At 40.1% G+C, this 16,831-nt stretch overlaps 1 protein-coding gene across 1 annotated transcript in view; it reads left to right on the top strand.

The window, feature by feature from the left end:
• The window catches only part of BMP3 (bone morphogenetic protein 3), a 31,277-nt gene extending 15,966 nt beyond the window's left edge, over nucleotides 1–15,311 (top strand). The window contains exons 2-3 of the mRNA XM_019962997.2: nucleotides 2,168–3,081; nucleotides 11,135–15,311. Coding sequence (XP_019818556.1) covers nucleotides 2,168–3,081; nucleotides 11,135–11,326 — 1,106 coding nt within the window. The 3' untranslated portion in view covers nucleotides 11,327–15,311. The remainder of the gene's footprint in view (nucleotides 1–2,167; nucleotides 3,082–11,134) is intronic.
• Nucleotides 15,312–16,831: the final 1,520 nt, after the last annotated feature.

Consider the following 16,831-nt stretch of genomic DNA (forward strand, 5'->3'; position numbering starts at 1 on the left):
GGAGGCTAGACACTGCTTCTGATAAGACACTATTATGACACTGTACCAAATTTATAGGAATAGTTTTTGGTAGTCTCATTAAGAAAGGTCAGAGCTCTCAGCTCTCATACCACTAACTTTATGATTTGCATTTCAGTAAAGGAAAGAGAATATTAGTAAATATGGCTGATCCTTGCTTTCATCTTTATCCAGTTTGTAAAATTACTCCTGTTATCTTTTGTTTAGCTGAAGTGGAAATTACATAACTTAAACAGAGATATTTTTAAGTAAACAGCTCAGGAACATTTGGTAGTTTCACAATGTTAGGCAATCACCAAGTTTATTCAGTTCTAAAATATTTCTATTATCCCAAAGGAAAACCCCCTACCCATCGAGCACTTTCTCCACATTACTCCCTCCCCTCAGCCCCTGGCAAACACCAGTCTGCATTCTGTCTCAGTGGATTTACCTTTTGGGGATATTTCACATAAATGGAATCATACAATATGAGACCTTTACGTCTGACTTCTTTCATTTAGCACAAGGTTAATATTTTCAAGGTTCATCCACACTGTATGATGTATCAACCCCTTATTCCTCTTTATGGCTGAATAATATTCCATTATATGACTATATCACAATTCAGTTCAGGTTTTCAGTCGTGTCCAACTCTTTGTGACCCCATGGACTGCAGCACACACCAGGCCTGCCTGTCCATCACTAACTCCCGGAGTTTACTCAAATTCATGTCCATTGAGTCAGTGATGCCATCCAACCATCTCATCCTCTGTCATTCCCTTCTCCTCCTGCCTTCAATCTTTCCCAGCATCAGGGTCTTTTCAAATGAGTCAGCTCTTCACATCAGGTGGCCAAGGTATTGGAGTTTCAGCTTCAACATCAGTCCTTCCAATGAATATTCAGAACTGATTTCCTTTAGGATGGACTGGTTGGATCTCCTTGCAGATAATATCACATTTATTTATCCATTAATCCATTGATGGACATTGATTTTTTTCTGCCTTTTGGCTACTATGGAGAGTAGTGCTGTTATAAACATGTGTGTACATGTACTTATTTGAATACCTGTTTTCAATTCTTTGGGGTTTATACCTGGAATATTGTGGGATCATGTGCCATTTCTCTGTTTAACTTTTTGAGGAATTGTCAAACTGTTTCCCACAAGAGCTGAACCATTTTACATTCCAACCAGCAATGTAAAACTGTTCCAATTTCTCCACGTCCGAACACTTACAATTTTGTTGTTTATTATTATAAGTGTCAAATGGTACCTCATGGAGGCTTTGATTTACATTTTTCTGATGACTAATGATATTGAGCATCTTTTCCTGTGCTTGTTGGCTATTTGTATGTCTTTGGAGAAATGTCTGTTTGAATCCTTTGGTTATTTTTTTTATTGGTTTGTTTGTCTATTTGTTGTTGAGGTGTAAGAGTTATTTTTATATTCTGGATCCTGTGCTATGCTGTGCTTAGTCACTCAGTCACATCCAACTCTGCGGCCCCATGGACTGTAGCCTGCCAGGCTTCTCTGTCCATAAGGATTCTCCAGGCAAGAATACAGGAGTGGGTTGCAGGCCCTCCTCCAGGGGATCTTCCCAACCCAGGGATTAAACCCCGGTCTCCTGCATTACAGGCAGATTCTTTACCATCTGAGCCACCAGGGAAGCCCAAGAATACTGGAGTGGGTAGCCTATCCCTTCTCCAGGGGATCTTCCCAACTCAGAAATCGAACTGGGGTTTCCCGCATTGCAAGCAGATTCTTTACCAGCTGACCTATCAGGAAAGCCCATCCTGGATCCTAGGTTTTATCATATATTATATATGATTTGAAAATATTTTCTCCATTATGCAGGTTGTACAAACTTTCTTGATAACATCTTTTGATGCACATAATTTGAGATACTGATGAATTTTATCCAGTTTATCTATTTTATCAATTTATCTATTTTTTATTTCTCTTTATTTTTTTACTTGCACTTTGAGTGTCATATGTAAGAACCAACTATCAAATCCAAAGCCATGAAGATTTTACTATGTTTTCTTCTAAGAGTTTTATGATTTTAGTGCTTATATTTAGGTCATTCATTCATTTTGAGTTAATCTTTGTATATGATGTGAAGTAGAGAGTCCTGTTTACTTCTGTTTACTTCCTTTGTTTTTTTCTTCCTAGGAATGCTTGAAAACAAGGAACTGCATATTTTTAACCTGACTTCTCTAACTAAGTCAGAAAACATTTTATCTGCCACACTGTATTTCTATATCAGAGAGCTGATAAATATAAGCCTGAGTTGTCCTGTGTCCCAGGAATGCTCACATCATGCCCAGAGGAAACACATTCAGATTGACCTCTCTGCGTGGATCCTCAAATCCAGTGGAAACCAAAGTCAACTCCTGGGTCATCTTTCGGTAGATGGAGGGAAACCTCATCGAGACTTTGTGTCCTGGCTGTCAAAAGACATCACCCAACTTTTGAGGAAAGCCAAGGAAAATGAGGAGTTTCTCATAGGATTTAACATTACTACCAAAGGACACCAGCTGCCAAAGAAGATGACACCCAGTCCTGAGCCTTATATCTTGGTGTATGCCAATGATGCTGCCATTTCTGAGCCGGAGAGTGTGGTGTCAAGCTTACAAGGACACCGGAATTTCCCCACTGGAGCTGTGCCCAAACTGGACAGCCAGAGTAGGTCTGCCCCTTCTATTGAACGGAGGAGGAGGAAGCGGTCTACGGGGGTCCTTCTGCCTCTGCAGAACAATGAGCTTCCTGGGGCAGAATATCAGTACAAGGAGGATGAAGTATGGGAGGAGAGGAAGCCTTACAAGACTCTTCAGACTCAGCCCCCTGATAAGAGTAAGAACAAAAAGAAACAGAGGAAGGGACCTCAGCAGAAGAGTCAGACGCTCCAGTTTGATGAACAGACCCTGAAGAAGGCAAGAAGAAAGCAATGGATTGAACCCCGGAATTGTGCCAGACGGTACCTTAAAGTGGACTTCGCAGATATTGGCTGGAGCGAATGGATTATTTCCCCCAAGTCCTTCGATGCCTATTACTGCTCCGGAGCGTGCCAGTTCCCCATGCCAAAGGTAGCCATTGTTTTTTGTCCTGTCCTTCCCATTTCCATAGTGTGGAAAGACCCAAATTGAATGTGTGTTTTCATTTCCAAAATCCATCTGGACCTTTATTCATTGCATTCTAAAGTGTAATAGGTAACATGGTTATGTTTGGTTTTTCTTTACTGGTTGTTAAAGTAATATGAAGTCAATATTGGTATGAAGAAGGATATGAGAAAACATTGCATGCATAAAACATGTTTTTGCACTGCTTCCAAACAGAGTGCATGTTCAGCTACATGATCACATGTGAATTTATGCCTGTCCACAACAAGGAAGCCCCCAGTGGTAAGAGGCTGACCTTTCAGCGGGTATTTAGGGAATGAGTGAATGTCATGAGAGCAAAAGGAAGGACTAATTGGATTGGTGCCCTGATACAGAACATTTTTGATAGTCTCTTGTGAGATGAATTGTCGTCACGGGGGTTAGGATCAGGGTTGGGCTAGGAAAACTTGCCTCATGAAATCCACCAGATGCTTATTTCATTTGCTTCCCTGATAATATCAAAACTGGAGTCAGAATAGGGCACAATGACTCTGTCGACTTCTAAGACTCATTTTAACTGCTAAGAGCTAATCCATGTCTCTTCTAAAATCAATAGGGACTGAACCTTTAGCTTATCAGTACTCAGTATCCTCCTGACAAATATATTCTCAGAAGCCTCCCCAACCCCACTTCTGTCTCGCACAGCAAGTCCAAGTGACTGTACTCTGAATTTAGAATTAATAAAACATATTGGTGCCCCCCTGACCTTCGTGAAGCTTATTGCTGCACTTCCATTCTTAGCCCATAACAATTTGAGTCTGATGTACAGTGCAAAGTGATCCTGGCAATAGAATTCAGAGAATAAATAGGAGTGGCTTGTTTCGTTTTGTTTTAGTTTTTTGCAAAACTTGACATGGATCAACTTCTGCTATTGTATGTTAATGGAGAAAAACCCTTTGTCTCAAAGAGTGACGAACTTGTGCTTATAGGCCTTTAAAGGAGCATGTTCATGTTACAGGCCTGTGATCGCTGGAATGCTAAGGGTAACACACACGTAAGACAGAAGGTCAACTAAGCAAGGCCAGATCAGCCTCAGGGCCAAGAACTTGATTGAAATCCCATTTTCCTGTTAGGATGTCTCAGAAGAACAAGCTTGCCGCATTTTCTAGACCTTGTGGATTCCAGGTTTTGTCAACCCAAATACAAAGTAGGGATTGTAGACATTTATAATGATATAAATAGCCTTATCTTGTTTAAAGATTATAAAGGACATTTTATTGATCAATAGAAACTTGATCAAACTGGGACAGCATTTAAAACACACCAACAAAGATGCCAAGTATAACAGGCAGTAATGAATCTTTACTCTACAGTGGGGCTTGCTTTGTGGCACTGAGAGGCAGAAATGGATTCAAAATATCTCTAAACCTGGGATGACTGATTTTAAGTGGGTCTCTGAGTTTTCCAAATAATTCCTCTCTCTCTCCTAAACTGTGATTTTTTTTTTCTAGGTTGCCTGAGGAAGTTTTCCTCTTTCCTCTTGACTCCAGATTTTAGGACCCAGAAAGCTATGATCACGTGGACATATTCAGTCAGTTAGCTGACCTGGGTTGGTCTCCATAATTACCCCAATTTGCCTCTCCAATCTGTAATGGCTCTGCTTGTTTTTCCTGTTCAAAAACCTTGCTGCTGTTTCCATAGATCTTCATCATAGTCCTCAGTGATCTAAAGAATAACAATTTAAAAACGCATGAGGGATAAGAATAGAAGAGATAAATTTAAGGAAAGAAGTATGTTAGTGTAACAGGATGATTAAAGGGTACATGCTTGATCATAGCTGGGTTTCTTAACCTTCAGGTACCTGCAAATTGCCTAGGGATCTTCTTAATCTGTAGGTTCTGATCCAGTGGTTTCAGGGGCAAAGCCCAAGATTCGGTGTATCTAACAAGCCTCTAGATGTTACTGATGCTGTTGGTCTGCAAACCATCCTTTGAGTCGTTGAATCCTTTTGGCTTAAAACTTGGCTCCACTTCTTACCCACTGTGGTTTTGAGGTGGGGAAGTTCCTCTAACTTTCTGTATGTTAGTTTTCTCATCTTTGAAACAGGTACTAGGGTAAATAAAAATATCACAGTATCTGCATTATAAAAACGATGGGGAAATGAGATCATCGAGCACCTTGTGCTGATAGGCACTCAATGAATTTTTTGCCATTATTAATGGCCGTGGCTGAGACTGAAGAGAATAGAAAATCCAATGTAGGGAACTGGAAAAAAAAAAAAACACAGGAGTAGGGATCAAAAGAATAAAAATTGTGGGACTTCCCTGGTGATCCAGTGGTTAAGACTCTGTGCCTCCAATGCAGGGGGCATGGGTTCAGTTCCTCCTTGGGGAACTAAGATCCCACACGCTGTGCAGCATGATCAAATAAATAATATGAAATAAAATATTAAAAAAAATAATAGATGTAAGACAAGGATACGTTTTGTAAATGTTTCTTATCCCTTTTTAAATGTCACAAGGCTTTAAATAGGATTCTCCCTTCAGCCCTAGTTCATAAGCTCTTTGGTGGGTAGAATCAAGAGAGCATCCATTATAGCAACTGAACACATGCTGTGTTAATCGCTCGGTCATGTCTGACTCTTTATGTGACCCCATGGACTGTAGCCCACCAGGCTGCTCTGTCCATGGCATTCTCCAGGCAAGAATACTGGAGTTGCCTTGCCCTCCTCTAGGGGATCTTCCCAACCCAGGGATCAAACCCAGGTCTCCCACATTGCAGGCAGATTCTTTACCATCTGAGCCACCAGGGAAGCCCATGATAGTATTTGTCAAACCTTGGAATGGCATCCAAACTACAGGGAGATGTCATGTAATAGGGATAAGGGTGGAGCCTTCTCTCCAAGCTGGAGAATTCCTTTTGCCAAGTTTCGAGTGGAAGTCTGGCTGTGACATGGACATCTCAGTCCTTCATCACCTTGTGTGGATCTGCTTAACTTTTGAAGCTTTCTACTGATTCCCTGTAAGCCTTCCAGGCTTTGTGTCTTTCAAGTGGTACAGTCACCAAAATGATGGGAAGCTTGAAGCGGTATGAAGCTGTGACATCAGGGGTAATTAATCACTGTCCCTGTTATCAGCCTAGTGTCCAGCATGGTAACCAGAGTCAACTATTTAAACAAAAATATAGTTTTTGAACCACAGAGGAAAATAAGGCCTCTGACCAGATCAGTACAAATGCATGTGGAATAAGTGAGGTGCCAAAGACCTTTCAGACTATACATATACATTCTGCCCCAGAGAAAAGTTCTCTCGGGCCAGACTCCTCGGCTGGCCCTCCTTCCTTCTGGCCTCCCCAGTGAGAGCCTGCTCTCTAGAGCCGGGCTCTTCATCTGCAAAAGTCGACAACCTGTCTGTAATTCAGAACAGCTGTGCTCTGCCTTTCCCAAATTCCAGGCTTTGCCCTTTCCCTGATTCCAATTAGATAGTTTCTGGGCTATCACACCCATGTGGGTTGGACTAGGAGAGCATGGAGCAAAGCCCCATGGCCTGAGTCAGGAATGAAGGCTCAGAGCTGATGACATTCTCTCCCCTGCTAATGCACTTGTAATCGAATTCAACTCGAGGACATCACCCGCAGCTTGGCAGGTGAGGGCCTGAGCACGGCAGATTTCATTCACAGACACGGCAGCTTGGATTTTTCTGATTTCTAGCCCTTACAGCCAATCTGTTCCCCCAGGGAGAGACCCTGGCATTCTGCCATGAGATGAAAAATACCCATATAGCTGTAGCCAAGTCTTAGGCCTTGGCCTCCCCTCACCACCAAAGCAGAGATGGAAAACAGAGATTTCAAATGAAAGTGATTGAGCCATTGTTGCTGACAAGTGGTCCAAGGGAACCAATCAAGGATTGGAGGAGTGAAGGTATTTTTGCATGGAGTGGTGCAAAGTTTGGGAACAGCAAAGACAAAGAATTATGGACCAAAGAAGCTAAACACTTTGAAGCAAGCATCCTTTCTAAACAAGAAATTCACATGGAATGAGTTCAAAATGATGCAGTCTCAATTAATGTCCTGAGGTTTCCAATTTCAATCTCTGATCATGAAGATGAACTCTAAAAATCCTAAATCTTGATATATTGAGTTACCTAAGCAAAAAAAAAAAAAAAAAAAAAAACCTAAATAGATACCGATGTCCTGTTTCACCCACATTAAAAAGTAAGACTGGGGAGGAAAAGGGCTTCCCAGGTGGCTCAGTGGTAAAGAATCTGCCTGCTAATGCAAAAGACAGAGGAGACGTAGGTTCAATCCCTCGGGTCAGGAGGATCCCCTGGAGGAGGAAATGGCAACCCACTCCAGTATTTTTGCCTGGAAAATCACATGGACAGAGGAGCCTGCTGGACTACAGTCCATGAGGTTACAAAGAGTCAGACACGACTGAGCAACTGAGTGTGCACCGGGAAAAAAAGCACAGGTCTGCATTTGTCATCACTGGGATTCTTAAGCTGCTGTGAAGAGAGACCTGAGAAACGTAATCGGAAGGCAAAAACAAGTGAAAATGATAGACTGGCAAATGTTCCACACCAGCAAATGGTCACATGGATCTTTTGTGTTTGGCTTAATTATTCCTGATCATGGCAGCTGGATTTCACAGTGAGAAAGAGAAAGGGGACAACTCCCTAGAAAACAGAGAGGTTCCTGATAAAACACACCGCCGACAATCAAGGGCTTGCTGGATTCCAGTGAGCCCACCAGAAACTGCTCATTTGTGAGTTAGAGCTTTTAAAAAGGACAGGAATTTTCCTAGGGAACACCCATGAATATTTTCCATATCTGTGCTGGGTCATTAGCTCAGAACCTTTTATTTTTGTTGATGGGAATTATTTCCACAGAAATAGGTGCAATGGAGGGTATGTTATTATTTATAAGTATTTCATCCATTTGGCAAGTATTTATTCAGTGCCTAGAGAACCTTCTCTGCTCCAAGCACCGAGGACAAGCAATGCACAGCTGGATTTATGGATCAAGTCCTTGTCTACTTAAATGTATGAAAATTAAATGGTATAGGAGTCAGTAAAACATTAACAGTAACAAAATAGTGTCAGACAATCTATGGCTTTAAAAAAATCCTTTGGGGTGTTATCATATGCTGTTTGGATGACTGAATTTAAAAATAAATCAATAGAGATAAGTGGATGGCTGCAAAAGTTTTCTTAAGAAATCGCCTGATCCTAATGAAAGAGCAAACAGTGGCCATTGGTACGGTGGTTATAGTACAATTGTAGTTTGTCAATTACATGCATAGGGTTGATGCCACAGGACACAGGAGATGCAGAATAGAACAAGACAGACTTCTTATCCTTAAGGGAAGAAAATACCCTTCTTTGCAAAGTTAATTAATTGTAGGTTAACTACTCTTCCAGGAAAAAAGAGTAGATAAAGGAGCTGGCCATCATCAATACTAACTTTAAGGTAATTTGTGCCCGTTAGCAACCATGTTGAAGTCTAATGCATGGATAATTTTTTTCACTGAATTGAAAGATGAGATGAGACAAATTGGATTTGCCCTTTTCCTGCCCACCCCCCACCAAAATCCTATTATTTTTTAACAATGTGCCAACTTTCTACTTATTTGCTTCTCCTTTGGCTTTTGTGTACTCTTAACCTTTCCATATGTTTCAGTTTCCCATCCTGGGAGTTTTAGGTGTATAAAGTTAGAATACCAGTTAACTGGGGGCTGAGGTGCCTCTGAAACGTGGCTCAAAATCTTGACATTAAAAAGCCAGCATTTTGGCTTAAATCCCATTCCTGAATTGACATGTGATCTCTGGCAAGTTACCAAAGACCTGTTTCTAAATTCTTTCTAATGGATTTCATCTGCTTAAAAGAGACATCGGGGAGAACTGATGTTGAAAAGTGTGGCATTGCTCAGGAAGAAGGTCTTACCACACTGGCAATTCCTAAACATTCTGGGCTTGGAAAAGTGACCGTTCTTCAATGCTGAGCCAAGCTGGATAGGGCTCTCTAAGTAAAACCAAACTTCTCCCATGTATGGTCACGGTCCCATTTGGCATTGCTTGGGAACAGATTTTACTCAAGCTCCTTTGGTCAAACTTCTGACAGCCACAAAATAATCTCAGGCCCCCTGGATTATTCCTAGAGGATATGCCCCAGGTTTAGAAAACTAAAATGCTACAGCATTAATGTCTGCACCCATGGAGCAACAGTGACCCCCAGTGGCCAACAGTGTGGTCCTCTTAATCAGCATCCATTCATCAAGTGAAGTTGCTCAGTCAGGTCCGACTCTAAGCGACCCCATGGACGGCAGCCTATCAGGCTCCTCCATCCATGGAATTTTCCAGGCAAGAGTACTGGAGTGGGGTGCCATTGCCTTCTCCGTCCATTCATCCAGGTGGTAACTATTAAATAAATCAATGCCCCTTGACGTTGGGGACTTCCCAAGTGGTGCTAGTGGTAAAGAACCTTCATGCCAATGCAGGAGACATAAAGAGAGATGGGTTTGATCCCTGGGTGAGGAAGATCTTGCATGAAGAATCCCTTGGACAGAGGAGCCTGGCAAGCTATAGTCCATAGGGTCGCAAAGAGCTGGACAAGAGTGAAGTGACTTAGCATGCACTTGACATGTTTGTGTTATTTTCAAAACAAAGTATAAATGTCACTATAGCAGTGGCAAAAATCTGTTAAGTTGGTGCTTGTTAAGCGTTCTTTGTGACTAGCTCAGGATCAGATTGTTTCTTTTGCAATCCTGTTATTGAAAACACCCTTCATCCAGTCACCCAGTCGTGTCCGTCTCTTTGCGACCCCATGGACTGCAGCATGCCAGGCTTCCCTGTCCATTACCAACTCCTGGAATCTGCTCAAACTCATGTCCATCGAGTCGGTGATGCCATCCAACTATCTCATTCTCAGTCGTCCCCTTTTTCTCCCACCTTCAATCTTTCCCGGCATCAGAGTCTCTTCCAGTGAGTCAGTTCTTCTCATCAGGTGGCCAAAATATTGGAGCTTCAGCAGCAGTCCTTCCGGTGAATATTTAGGACCAATTTTCTTTAGGATTGACTGGTCTGAAAACACCCTGACCTGACCTGAAGTCACTCAGTCATATCCGACTCTTTGCGAACCCATGGACTGTAGCCTACCAGGCTCCTCAGTCCATGGGATTTTCCAGGCAAGAGTACTGGAGTTGGTTGCCATTTCCTTCTCCAGGTGATCTTCCTGACCCAGGGATCGAACCTGGGTCTCCTGCATTGTAGGCAGACGCTTTACCATCTGAACTACCAAGGAAGCCCTGAAAACACCCTGCTGCTGCTGCTAAGTCGCTTCAGTTGTGTCCGACTCTGTGCGACCCCATAGATGGCAGCACACCAGGCTCCCCCGTCCCTGGGATTCTCCAGGCAAGAACACTGGAGTGGGTGAAAACACCTTAGGATGTACTAATTCCCTGTTTGAGGACTAAATCATTTTTAATTAAATGATTCCTGCTTAGAAAACCAGATTCGAGTTCTCACTCTCCATGTCTGTATGACTTTATATGTGTCATTCAAGCTTTTTGAGTCTATTTCTCTATCTGTAAAATGGAAGAAATGGTGGTTATGTGGTAAGGATTAGAAATACTACACAGAACATGCCTAGCACCTGAAAAAAAGTAGAAGTGTTAGTCAGTCAGTTGTGTCTGACTCTTTGCAACCCCATGAACTGTAGCCCACCAGGCTCCTCTTGTCCATGGAATTCTCCAGGCAAGAATACTGGAGTGGTGTGCCATTCCCTTCTCCAGAGGATCTTCCCGACCTAGAGTTTGAGCTCAGGTCTCCTGCATCGCAGGCAAATTCTTTATCAATCAATCTGAGTAGGCACTTAGTTGAGGACAACCATTTTGGTGATAGTGATATTGGAGATTGGGCTGAATGTGTGATGATGCCAGAGCTTTATTAATTTGTTGAACCAAATCCATCATATATATATTTTTAGTGGGGGCTAGAGAGGGGAAAAGCCATTCTACCTAACCTGTGTTCTCCCTTTTCGTTCCTAGTCTTTGAAGCCATCAAATCACGCTACCATCCAGAGTATAGTGAGAGCTGTGGGGGTCGTCCCTGGAATCCCCGAGCCTTGCTGTGTGCCAGAAAAGATGTCCTCACTCAGCATCTTATTCTTTGATGAAAACAAGAATGTGGTACTTAAAGTATATCCAAACATGACAGTAGAGTCTTGTGCTTGCAGATAACCTGGTGAAGAACTCATCTGGATGCTTAACTCAATCGTTAGTTTATTTTTATGGACTTTTTTTTGCACGGCCAATGCATTTCATTTCAAAAGATTTTTCAGTAGTCAAAGGCAAATGAGCAAATAGACTGATGATTTCCACCAAGGAGAACTGGACTGTATTTGTTTCTGAATGTAATTCAAAGCAAGATTAAAGTAAATATGGAAATCGTTTTCTTTAAAAAAAATTACACAAGAAAAACAATCACTCAAACTGTTTTTAGAACTGTTGGAGAACATACTGATTTATTTTTGTAATGGGCTTTGAAAATAGATTGGAAGCAAACAATAGCTTATCATTGATCTCTGCTCACAGAAATAGAATAATTTCATATTTTAAAGCAGGCTTCTTGCCTTAGATTCCTGAGCAACTTAGCAAGTACTAAATAATTCAATCAGCTTTGATGTTTATCTTAAATTTGTGGAGACTATTGTTTACCTGTGTTTTTCTTTACAGATCCTTGTGTGACTAGCTGAGTGGAGGATGTGTGCTGAGTGTCAGTGTGTATGGATGTGAACACATTCCTAGGGACGTGTGCCCTCTTTTGGAAGATTGGCTTAACATGATTTTATAATTCAGTCTGCATGGGATTCTTGTTTTTTTCATTTCATGTTCTGACAAGCATCATTCATTTGTGAGAAGTTTACCAAAATGGATAGAGTGATCCAAGAGGGTATGCAAGAGTTACCACTTTCCTCAGCCATTTATTTGGAAATACTGATGTTTTCATTCCATGGCCCTCACAAGAAAGGCAACCAGCAACCTAGTTTTCAAAAACCCAGATCTAATTATTCTTCTGTATCTCTCTTCCACAAGTGCTTTCATTTGTTCTTTTAAATTGAACTTCAACATGCAATTAATTCTCTTGATATACCTTTGCTTCCTATAAAGTAATCAATAGATACCAAGGCTCAGTGGATGGACTATTGGAGATTTCTTTAAGTGATCAATCTAATCACAATCACAAGTCCACATCCTTGTTCACCTACTATGTCCACGTCCAGACACTTTTTCATGTTGATCACGGCTTTTGGTTCAGACAGGGAATCTATTCTTTAGTATGGCTTACTATAAATTATCCAGCAAGAAAGGGAATTGAATCTATACACTTATTGTTTTTTTCCCCTATTTCCATTTGTCATAAATATCTCCTCTCACACTTTTGCCTTTGAGAAATTGTTTCAAAAATCTTTTCTTGGCTCTGTTTATGTGTGACAGAAATGTTTTCAGACCATGATTGTTGTTGACGTTCTCTCTGTGGTTAATTGTTATCTAAGTTCAGTCTGACCTGATTAGAGTCAGCTAAGGCAATGGCACCCCACTCCAGAACTCTTGCCTGGAAAATCCCATGGGCGGAGGAGCCTGGTGGGCTGCAGTCCATGGGGTCGCTGAGAGTCGGACACGACTGAGCAACTTCACTTCCACTTTTCACTTTCATGCATTGGAGAAGGAAATGGCAACCCACTCCAGTATTCTTGCCTGGAGAATCCCAGGGATGGGGGAGCCTGGTGGGCTGCCATCTATGGGGTCGTACAGAGTCGGACATGACTGAAGCGACTTAGTAGTAGTAGTAGTAAGCCATTTCAGAGGCTGTGAAGTTATCGGAAGACACAGAATACATGGAGTTTTGTTCTGTCTGTCTGTAGTTATCTGTGGTAGTTCGTAATTTAATGTTAACTGAGCATCTACTTTGTGAAAGACGTGTTAAGTGTCTTCACTTGTAAAAATAAAGAGGCAGACTAGTTAAGCTGGAAGGTCCTTCTTCCACCAAAAGTTTGGGTTTACAGTACTTGTTATATCACACATATCTTCCTTGAATGGATGGTAATGACAGAGCTAAAACCCTGCAAGTATGGCTGTTCATAAACCAAAGGCAGAAACATCCTGTTCTTCTGTGTTTGCCAGTATGGCATTCCCTGGCAGTTAAGTAGTATTTCTATCTCACTGGAAACCCATTAAAAAGAATACCATGAGAAGACGCTCTTTGACACTTTTGGAATGTGTGTTGACTCCATGAATGAGAAACACCTGTTCTAAATGATGAATGAAGTGCTGGTACCTGAGTTGCTATGGTTTCTTCTAGTTCATTTTTTTGTTCTGGTAGCATACAGATTAAAAATTAGATAAGGGATGAAATTATTTTCTACTAAATTTTATCAAAAATTTGAAACACAGTTATATAATAGAAGTGACCCCGTGTGTGGCTGCTCTACCCTGGGCATGCTCTTTCTGTAAATATAACTTTTATTTCATTGGTAGATTGGGTGAAATTCGTAATTTAGTTTTTTCTAGAGATGTATCTACCAAAATCTCTTAACAATTCCTAGTTTTCTTTCCCAGCCTTCTTCTCTCCAGATGTCTGTCAGTTACCTTTAATTTAAATTTAAATTGATGCTCACTTGTTATAAATTAAATTCTATAATGGCCAAAAAATATCTCTAAATAATAACTATTTCCAATTTTGAAGCAATTGATACGACAAAATTAGAATGTAATAAAAGTCACAGGATTGACTTTTAGCGATCAAAATAGCTTTTGACTAGTAGTTATTTTTCGGCAAGCTTGTAACCATTATTAATTATCTCCTGCTTTGAAGCCATATTATGGTATAAATGGGAAAATGTTTAGTTCCCCAAAATAAAGGAAAGTTACTTTTTAGGGGGTTGAAGCAGAGTTTGAAGTAAATGAGTTAATATTTTAAGTAATAAAATTTTACATGAAATAACTGGAAAATTGAGTGACTATGTCACAATTTGTTAGATACTAATGTCTGTATAATTACTATATAAACTTTTTATAAATCTCCTGATTTAAAGTGATATTAATGAGAAGAGAAATTGCATTTATATTAATAATGCCATTTTCTAAATCATGCATCTTTCTTTTCCTCTCCCTTTCTCTTGCAACCACCCTATCACCCCCATATGAGACACACACACACAGTTAGTTGAAAATAACTTTTTTTTTCAATAACTGTTCTGTTGAATTCAAATTCAAGGGCTGCTGATATAGTACTATCAAAGTATTTTGTTGTAACCTGTGTAAATAATATACCATTTACAGGATGTGGGGTTGTAGAATTTAAACTGGAAGATTGGACTCTGTAGATCTCAGGACTATAATATTCCCGATCAATTTGGACACTCAGCTATATATTAACTGATGATCATTTATTCATTAAGCTAGGATTTTTTTTACCTTACGTTTCAGAAGAAAAAAAGTTTTTTGCCCATTTATTATTTTCATAGGCAATCATATGTGTATAATGCTATTATCAATCTGGCTTACAAAGATTTTTTTTTTATATATAATTACATTATACACTTTAGTCTTACTTTTCTCTGTGCTAACAAGTAAGTAATGTCTGGATATTGACTTGGCTGAATCAAGGTTGGGTCAAAAAATAGTTCTGCATACCTTATGTGTAAGATTAAATACGAGATTAAATAAGATATCTTGGATAAGTCTGACTTCTCTGTATATCTTTTTTTCCCTTGGGAATTGTATTTTAATGTAGTTATAGTACTTAAATGATCCCCTTCTCCCAAAAAACCAAGCCTTCCCTTCAGCTTTCCACAATAGTTTCTGTAAATGTTCTAGTTGAGAACTGAATGCTTGTACAGTTGATGGCAATTTAAAAAATATATATTATATATGTATATGGAAAAACTTTAAAGATGCTTTTAATTTATTTAATGACTGTTGCATTCCTATCTATAATGGTAATAATTTTCATATTTAGATGATAAGAAAAAGTTCTTTTTACTAGTCACTACAGGCAGAATGACAACTGGTTCTCTAGTACAGTTACTAAAGGAGCATACTGCAGTGAAACTGTAAGGATGCTTCACTACTGATGTGTAAGCTTTGCTGGCTTTGTATCACTTTCCTCCAGTAATGGAGAGCTTTTCTCTATACAGTATGGAAATAAAATTGCTTAACTGAACACTTCCCGGTTCTCTTCTACTTATCATTGGGAAAGACTGCATTTTCACAACTTGAGAAAGTTGAAAAACTGCTGCATCTGGAAAGAGATAACAAAACTTAGGCACAGAGTCGAACATTTTCAAATAGTATCATAAATGAAGCATCGTAACCTATCAACAACATAACATGAAACATAACACTGTGAAACAAATTATATACCTGTGTATATATATATACATATATATACACCTGTGTGTATATATATATATATATATATATACGTATCAGTTCAGTCACTCAGTCGTGTCCGACTCTCTGCGACCCCATGAATCAGAGCACGCCAGGCCTCCCTGTCCATCACCAACTCCTGGAGCTCACCCAAACTCATGTCCATCGAGTCAGTGATGCCATCCAGCCATCTCATCCTCTGTCATCCCCTTCTCCTCCTGCCCCCAATCCCTCCCAGCATCGAGGTCTTTTCCAATGAGTCAACTCTTCACATGAGGTGGCCAAAGTATTGGAGTTTCAGCTTCAGCATCAGTCCTTCCAATGAACGCCCAGGACTGGTCTCCTTTAGGATGGACTAGTTGGATCTCCTTGCAGTCCAAGGGACTCTCAAGAGTCTTCTCCAACACCACAGTTCAAAAGCATCAACTCTTCGGTGCTCAGCTTTCTTTATAGTCCAACTCTCACATCCATACATGACCACTGGAAAAACCATAGCCTTGACTAGACAGACCTTTATTGGCAAAGTAATATCTCTGCTTTTCAATATACTATCTAGGTTGGTCATAACGTTCCTTCCAAGGAGTAAGCGTCTTTTAATTTCATGGCTGCAGTCACCATCTGCAGTGATTTTGGAGCCCCAAAAAGTAAAGTCTGCCATGGTTTCCACTCTTTCCCCATCTATTTCATACATATATACCTCTGTACATATATATATATATGTACATATATGTATATATACACACACACCCATAAGGGGAATATCAGAGATTCAGCTTGAATCACTTCATTTTTTTTTCTCTCTCTCCCTCCCTCTCAGTCATTTCTTGTTTAACCACACACTCCACTTACAGATACTTTGTGTGAATGCCCATATGACTGTTTTGACAGTAACTTTATCTGTCATTGTTAACATGTTCATGTACACATTTTAGGATGATAAGCACCTATTTAACTCATCTGATCATTGAGATGTATTCACCATTTTTGTTTAGGCTAAACCTTTCTCTCTAAAAGAAAAATGACCTCAGGTTAAGAAATAAAATATGCTTTGTTATTATTCTCCCTCATTTAATTGATCTATTCAGACTGCGTCTACTTAAAAATCATACCATTTTGGAACTAAAACCATAGCATTTTGGAACTACCAGGCCCTTTAAAGATCATGTTGAACAAATTCCTTAACCTCTCTGTGTCTCACTTATCTCATCTATGAAATGGGGCAATAAAGTTCTTGCCTCATAGGATTGTATAAGGTTTAATGAGATATACACATAAATTTTGGACTTCCCTGATAACTCGGTAAGAATCTGC

Source organism: Bos indicus, chromosome 6 (assembly GCF_029378745.1).
Source record: "Bos indicus isolate NIAB-ARS_2022 breed Sahiwal x Tharparkar chromosome 6, NIAB-ARS_B.indTharparkar_mat_pri_1.0, whole genome shotgun sequence".
Lineage (NCBI taxonomy): Eukaryota > Metazoa > Chordata > Mammalia > Artiodactyla > Bovidae > Bos > Bos indicus.